This window comes from Mandrillus leucophaeus, unplaced genomic scaffold, assembly GCF_000951045.1.
Source record: "Mandrillus leucophaeus isolate KB7577 unplaced genomic scaffold, Mleu.le_1.0 Scaffold51, whole genome shotgun sequence".
Lineage (NCBI taxonomy): Eukaryota > Metazoa > Chordata > Mammalia > Primates > Cercopithecidae > Mandrillus > Mandrillus leucophaeus.
In genome coordinates, this window is record NW_012105475.1 from 5,221,720 (window position 1) to 5,229,665 (window position 7,946).

Consider the following 7,946-nt stretch of genomic DNA (forward strand, 5'->3'; position numbering starts at 1 on the left):
AAAAAAAAAAAAAAATAGCATAGTGACAGCTGGAGCACAGATGATGTGACTGGTGGCTACATGTAGAGTCCATTGAGACAGAGGGTGTGTGGGAGGTGAGGGATGGGCAGGGAGAAACCCAGGCAGGGATGGGGGTGAGGAGGCTTTTCCAGGCATCTGGGAGACATAAAGGGAGAGGGCAGCTTGAATAGAGCAGATTCAGGAAATATTGAAAAGGAAGAAAAACATTTGGCCCCTAGTCTGACATATATGCTTAAAATGGTAGAACAAATAAGTCAAATGGCCTTTCTTCCTCCCCCATCCTCCGTTTCTCCCTTTCTCTTCTCTTTTGAGATAAAGAACCAAGGGTACTTAAATTAGAAATTTTAAGAAGCATAAAATGTTAGCTTGAAACGGTGCCTTAGAGACCATCTGCTCAAACTAAGACCTTCTGCAGATGAGAAGGCCGAGGCCTTGGGTGGCACAGGCGGGGCTTGCCCAAGGCCACACATCCCATGAGACTCAGGGCCAGCACTGGAATCAGGGCTACTTGGCTGCTGAATGAAGGGATTTTTCTGCTGAGTAGTTGGCTTAGTCTGATTCAGATGCCTCCTCTGGCTCTGGGATCAGTGGAGTTCCAACCTAGGCTCTACCACTTTCTAGCTTTGTGATCCAGGAACAGTTCAAACCCGGCACACCTGTTTTCTCATTTTCTATAAAATGGGGATAACGATGACTTCTCTCCTATGGGATTGAGACTAGGAATCATTGAAGACACTGTTTTGCACAGCGCCTGACAGGTACTCAGAGCTCCAAAAATGTGAGCTATTAGTGTGATTGCTATTATCCTAAACAAAGGGAAGGGAAACCAGGGAGAAACCAAGGATGCCTTCGCAGAGTAGCTGTGGAGTCGCAGTCCCAGTAGAGGATGGACGGGCTGCCCAGAGGCCAGGTGGCAGGTGAGTGAGGTAGTGTTCAGGGACCAGGTGAGAGGACAGAGAGCAGCAGGGCTGTGTTCAGGTGCAGAGTCCAGTACCTCAGCAGGTGAGGAGTCTACCAGGTGAGCTGTGGTCTCAGCCTAACCTGCAGATTGAGGTCTAAGGCCACCCACTGAGCTGGAAGGAAGAGGAATTTTTTTTTTTTTTAGTTTTTTTTCACGGATTTTTCCTGCCTTAAGGAAGAGGATTTTGGAATCAACAAAGACACGAGGCCAGGTGTAGTGGCTCACATCTGTAATCCCAACACTTTGGGAAGCTGAGACGGGAGGATCATCTGAGGTCAGGAGTTTGAGACCAGACTGGCCAACATGGCAAAACCCCAACTCTATTAAAAATACAAAAATTAGCCAGCATGGTGGCGTGCACCCGTAATCCCAGCTACTTGGGAGGCTGAGGCACGAGAATCTCTTCAGCCTGGGAGGCAGACATTGCAGTGAGCCAGGATCATGCCACTGCACTCCAGCTTGGGTGACAGAGCAAGACTTGGTCTCAAAAAAAAAAAAAAAAAAAGAGATGAGAGGGTTCTAGAAGGAGGTTTCTCAGGGAGGCAAGAAGGAGGGAAATGACAGAGTGATGACCCACAGGAAGGAGTCGGCCAAAGGTTGGACCCTGTGAGTTCACAATGAGCCAGTCCGAGTGGCCCTGTCCTTATGCCACTGCGCAGGCTGCAGAAGGAGGTGCCGTCCATGTTGGGAGGAGCGCAGCTGGAGCATGGGCCAGGACACTGCAGAAGGACATCTGCAGAGCCCTGGTCAGGAACAGGGCTGGTGGTGGCAGCTCAGCAGGGCTCACCTTCTCCTCTGCAGATGCAGAGCCCTCCTGAACGCATGTGTTCCCCTGAACATCCTTTGCCAGTCTTGAGTCTTCACATGGCTCAACAGCAGGGCCGTTTCCTCCTTCAACTATAAATGTTTTTAAACATTAGGAGTTGCAGTTCAAAACTTAGGAAAATAACACCAGGCTGCCTTCTATTTTATAGGCACTCGTCCCATTAGGAATTGGCATTGCCACAGGAGAACAGGTGAGTGACGCCAACAGGTGAGTGACATCCCCTTGGGGTCAGTACACGCTGACCAGCGACCAAGGACACAGTCGTGTGTTAGGCTCCATCACCTGCTGTACTTTCAGTTGGGAAATTTTCATCATCTTAGAAACTGGGTCATTTTATCAGAGTCTAGTCAGATACAGAAAAAGTTTGTGGCTATTTCTCCAATTTATATGACTAAGATCAGTTATGTTTTTCAAAGGGTCTAATTGAAATTGACAAGGCAGCAATTTAAAGTTGCTATTGCAAGGGCAGAAAATGGTGTTAAGAAAGCCAGCTTTCAAATTGAATAAACATGACTGCGTTCACTTTTTGAGCTTATAAATGAAGCCCAAGTGCCTGCCAAAACCTGCTGCAGTCAGCCCACGAGCAGAGCAGCGTGAGGAGCAGAGTCTCTGTTTTCCCGGCAAAAGGAGCAATACTGCTCTGCCGCGGTTCCGCGTTGTCGTCTGTGCCACCTGCTCATCACTGTCACCGTATTTCATCCTGATGCTTCAGTTCATCTCCCACTTATCAGTCGCTGTGACAGTCATTCCCTCATAAATGGCGAGCCAGTGTGATTTTACCCTGACTCACACTGTTGCATTAGCAGATTTGTAAAGAAGTGAGCACAAGGTCCCTGCCCACACTAGAAAAACATGCCTCATGCCCGGCGAGAACAAAGACAAAATACAGTCTGGGCTTCCCGAAGGCCACTGATGAGTAATGATTGGCATAGAGGGGCCGCGTTGCCAGGTTTTAGAGATCCTGAGGGCCAAGGCTGACTCTTCTGTTGGTGTTATGTTCAATTCTATTTCCAGTGCCACAATAGAGTGATATTTAAGCAACTCCTACAGGCGAAGGCCCTGCAGTTCCTCCAGATTGACAGTTGCAGACTGGGCAGTGTCAATGAGAACCTCTCAGTATTGCTGATGGCCAAAAAGTTTGAAAGTAAGGGTGCTGCAGTGGCTGCAGACCAGACCTTCATTTCCCCACTAATCAGACACCTCCCTTGATGGCTTGCAGTTCACACGCGGAGTCTCTAGTTTGCCATTTTGATTTCTTCTAACTCATTTAGCCTTAATCCGGGAATTATTGATGATTTTCATCTTGGAATTTCATCCCTAAATATTAATGAATGATTTAATCACCTGTGGGCAATAAGAAAAACCAGAAAGTTCCCTTTCACCCCTTCCTCTCCCTGCCCTACTCTTGGTATTAAATAGAAACAATTTCCTTTTAGTTCCTGTTTGCCCCCATGCTGGTGGAGTTGGCCTCTGTGAACTGGTGCAGCACTTGATTATATTTGACTACATATCAGTCTCTGCAAGCCTTAAAAACAGGTCAGTAATATGGGATTAATACTTTCTGCTTCAGTAGGGTCCCTCAATCTAGGCTAGAGCTTGTAAATTCTGCCTTCATGACCAAAAAACACTAAGACCTTGTCCACTGGCCCGTCCTGTAACTCTCAGGCGGAGTGGGTTCTGCTTCCACTTCTCCACACAGGGCAGTAACAGCAGAGACCCACCAACGAACAGTCATTTTGCCTCCTAGGATAGGGTCTGGTAGCTGACTCTATTTTTTAAGTACATTGAAAGTGAGGCTTGCAACCACACTACTCCCTTAACCAGCTCCTGTTTTCATCACGTGTATTCTGTACTTCTGTCCCATCTCCTCTTCCCAGTACTGGAGTCTTCCATGGTGTAGACATACATTTATTTCATCTTATTTCTCAGAATGCCCCAGTTGGTCTTTTAAATTAGGACAATCTCCTTCCAGTCATCTGCACACATAGGGTTTTGCTTATTACACTTTTCTTGTCTCCTGGAATTAAATGTCCCACAGAAAGATCACTGCAAGTATATAGCAAAGGCAAAAAAGCATTCACTGGGAAAGGGAAACGCCAAATTCAGGACTGAGAGAGATAAATGGGACCCTTGAGGGTACATAGGCGGCTTCAGTAATAATGGTAACCGTTTCTCTCTTCGGGGGGGTAGTGAGTAGACAGGTGCTGTCTTTTAATATAGCGGAACTATTTTATACTGTGTTAGTCTATTCTTGCACTGCTATAAAAAATACCTGAGACTGGGTAATTTATAAAGAAGAGATTTAATTGGCTTACAGTTCTGCAGGCTGCACGGGAAGCAGAGCGACTTCTACTCAGCTTCTGGAAACTTGCAATCATGGTGGAAGGCAAAGGGGGAACAAGCACTTCTTACGGCAAAGAGCAGGAGGAAGAGAGAGTGAGGGGGGAAGATGCTACACGCTTTTAAACAACAGATCTTGTGATAACTATCTCGAGAATAGCACCAAGGAAAGGGTACCAAACTATTCATGAAGGACCACTTCCCATGATCCAATCACCTCCCAGCAGGCCTCGCCAACACTGGGGATTACAGTTCAACATGAGATTTGGGCAGGGACACAAATCCAAACCATATCAGCCTGCCTGTCACAGCTGTTCAATAACAGATGATGGAAGTCAGGCAGCAGATCTCAGTTGCTGGCCCCAAGGCTCAGAACTACAAAGTGGCTGACACAGAACCTGAACACAGATTGCCCCGATTCTAAATCCTCTGCTCTTCATCTAAATCATTTGTATAGCTGAAAGGAACCTCATTTGGTGATTTTATTTTTTGGGTGGAGAGCATGGAATATATTTTATTGTTCTGCATCTGGGTTTGGTTCCCTAGATGTCTCGGTCCTTAGATGGAGGTGGGTGTGTCCCACCTCCCTCAGTTGTGGTCCCATGGACCTGTTCGGATTGTTTATCAGGTGCAAAGTGCACCAAGAAAGTCCACAGTGCTAATGCTTCCTAGATGCCCAGCTGAGGCAGTGACAAAACAGCCCTCCCAGCCAAAAAAACCCCAAGCCCCTGGCAGCTAATGCAGCCATAGGAAAAAATACAAACACTTCTTAAAAAATAGATCACAAAATTTGGTGATTTTAATCTATTCATCTAACTTTTGACCAGAGGAACCCAAATAATTCCGGATATTTAGAGTCTGAATTGATGCCTTTTAAAGGGCATCACAAAACCTCTAGAGGGACTTCGTGTGTTCATTTCATCAAAGTCCCCACCCCACATTGCTATATTTTAGAAGAAAAGCACCTGAGGCACAGAGGTTTAGGAACTTGCCTAGAAACGCATGGTAACACAGCTAAGCCTTGGCCCACACTGTCATTTCTGAGTGGTACTCGCCCCTTCTGCTTTAAGTTAGCACCGTGTGAATAATCCGACTTCAGACATCATTGCCCCAATCTGATTCCTTCCTCCTAGGATGTGTGAGTATGTTGACCACCTGCACGAGCATTTCAAGTATCCCGTGATGATCCAGCGGGCTTCCTACATGCCTCCCAAGGTGAGCTGTGACCTGGGGGCCCCTGCAGAGATGCTGCCAGCCACTACCATGCCTGTCTCGTGAACTAGACCATGGAGCACCAAGCTTTGACTCCTATTTGCAATATCCAGAAACAAACGGTTCTTCAGTTGTCAGTATCAAAATCCTCAGGCCTGAGGGCCAGGGCTTGGAGGTTAAATTGCCTCTGACAAGGCTTCTGTAACACTAGCCTTTCCTCACCAGTGGAGATCTTAACATTTGCACTCCTTGTGCAAAAAAACCTGGCACCATCTAGCAAGTTAGTGACCTAAAAAGTTTTGACTACAATTGTGTGGTTAGGGCCGTTTATTCTGATCATGTTCAAGAGACCATGACTCATTTTCACCAACAGAGGTCAAACTATTATCAAAGAGTTTGATGAGTTAACTAACTGGCAAGTAGCCAGTAAAATGTGTCCCTCTGCCCTATTTCCAACAATCTCAAAACTTATTTTAAAAATATTAATTCGGAGGCCGGGCACGGTGGCTCAAGCCTGTAATCCCAGCACTTTGGGAGGCCGAGACGGGCGGATCACGAGGTCAGGAGATCGAGACCATCCTGGCTAACACGGTGAAACCCCGTCTCTACTAAAAAATACAAAAAAACTAGCCGGGCGAGGCGGCGGGCGCCTGTAGTCCCAGCTACTCGGGAGGCTGAGGCAGGAGAATGGCATAAACCCGGGAGGCGGAGCTTGCAGTGAGTTGAGATCCGGCCACTGCACTCCAGCCTGGGTGACAAAGCGAGACTCCGTCTCCAAAAAAAAAAAAAAAAAAATATTAATTCGGGGCTGGGTGTGGTGGCTCACGCCTGTAATCCCAACATTTTGGGAGGCCAAGGCAGGTGGATCATTTGAGGTCAGGTGTTCAAGACCAGCCTGGCCAATATGGTGAAACTCCGTCTCTACAAAAAAATACAAAAAATTAGCCAGGCATGGTGGCAGGTGCCTGTGATCCCAGCTACATGGGAGGCTGAGGCAGGAGAATCACTTGAACCTGGGAGGTGGAGGTTGCAGTGAGCCGAGATCACGCCACTGCACTCCAGCCTGGGCAACACAGCAAGACTCCGTCTCAAAAAAAAAAAAAGAAATCCACGGGATTCAGCCTCCCAAAGTGTTGAGATTACAGGCATGAGCCACCATGCCCGGCCCATTATTATAAATATTAAATGGAACAAAATCCATAAAGTGCCTAGCGGAGGAGGTGTGCCATTATGGAAGAGTTTAGGCTGTTTATTATTGTGCCAGACACATAGTGGGCAATAGTCAATAAATGACCGTTGAACAAACTTCATGTTGATTGTGCATGATTCAGAATGTGACAAAATGGTTTCTACAAACAGAACCAACACTGTAAGACACATGTATTTGGATGGCATCTAAATGGAGATTGGACCAGAGCCCAGGGCCAGCGAGCATTTCTCATGGCCCAGCCCAGAGCACTGCCGGACCTCCCAGCGGCTCCTCGAGCAATTCACAGCTCCTCCTAAAGACTGTACCTGGAGCCAGAGTCCCCGTCTCAGTGGCTGCTCTCGGACTCTTTTTGTTAGGGCTGTGTGCTGGGCCTCAGCGGAGGTGTTAGGGGGTCTCACTCGGCTGTTGGTGGCACTGAGTGACAGCATTTCTTCCCTGGGAGCCACAGCCCTGCCACGAGGTTGGCTCAGAGCAGACCTCCCTGTGAAGAGTCTCTTTTTGCAGATGATGGATGCCAACCAGCGCTGGGATGTGCCTGAGGCAGTGGAGTGGATGTCCAAGCTGGCCAAGTTCAAGCCATTGTGGATTGAGGAGCCAACCTCTCCTGATGACATTCTGGGGCATGCTGCCATCTCCAAGGTAGGAAAACGGCGGCTGCTGCTGGGGCACCTTATTTTTTGTTTAGTTTCCCAGAGTGCTGGGGACGGATCCTAAAATTTCTTCACTTGTTCCCTCTTGCATTTATTTCCTGATGAAGTAGCTGAAATAATTGTAGTGTGTGACAAATACTTTCTGAGGAATCATTCCACAACAGGAATCTCAGCTGATGAGCCCCTGGGAAACAAGACTTTTCACCTTGGGTCCCACTTGCTTTTTCCTCCTTAGGGCTCTTGCAGGGTGGCTGTGCCCTGCTGAATGCCAGCTGGCCTAGCACCAACCTGATCTCTGCCCAACTGAGCATCTCCCAGGAAGCTGCTCTGGGCTTTAACCCTCCCAGGTTTTGCTTACAGGAGGGAGGCCATCCCCTTAGGAGCATCTGAGGAAGGAGCAGCTGCACAGCCTGCAGGTCCAGGCAGGGGCAGTGGAGATGCCCCAGGGAGTACAGGGCACACGCTGGGGAGCTGTCAGACAGGCTTCCACATGGGGCTGGATTATGGGGTCTGTCCACTCAGAGGATGCAGCCAGTCAGAGAAAGCCACTGCAGCTTCTCCAATGAAAGAACGGCATAGTGGCCGGACATAGTGGCTCACACCCGTAACCTCAGCACTTCAGGAGACCGAGGTGGGTGGATCACCTGAGGTCAGGAGTTCAAGACCAGCCTGGCCAACATGGTGAAACCCCATCTCTACTAAAAATACAAAAATTAGCTGGTTTCG

The 7,946-nt window shown here is 48.0% G+C and overlaps 1 protein-coding gene across 1 annotated transcript in view; it reads left to right on the forward strand.

Annotated features, from left to right (window-relative positions):
- Positions 1-7,946, forward strand: part of ENOSF1 (enolase superfamily member 1) — a 46,919-nt gene that overhangs the window by 31,736 nt on the left and 7,237 nt on the right. The window contains exons 9-12 of the mRNA XM_011996357.1: positions 1,957-1,998; positions 2,823-2,952; positions 3,245-3,344; positions 5,282-5,363. Coding sequence (XP_011851747.1) covers positions 1,957-1,998; positions 2,823-2,952; positions 3,245-3,344; positions 5,282-5,363 — 354 coding nt within the window. The remainder of the gene's footprint in view (positions 1-1,956; positions 1,999-2,822; positions 2,953-3,244; positions 3,345-5,281; positions 5,364-7,946) is intronic.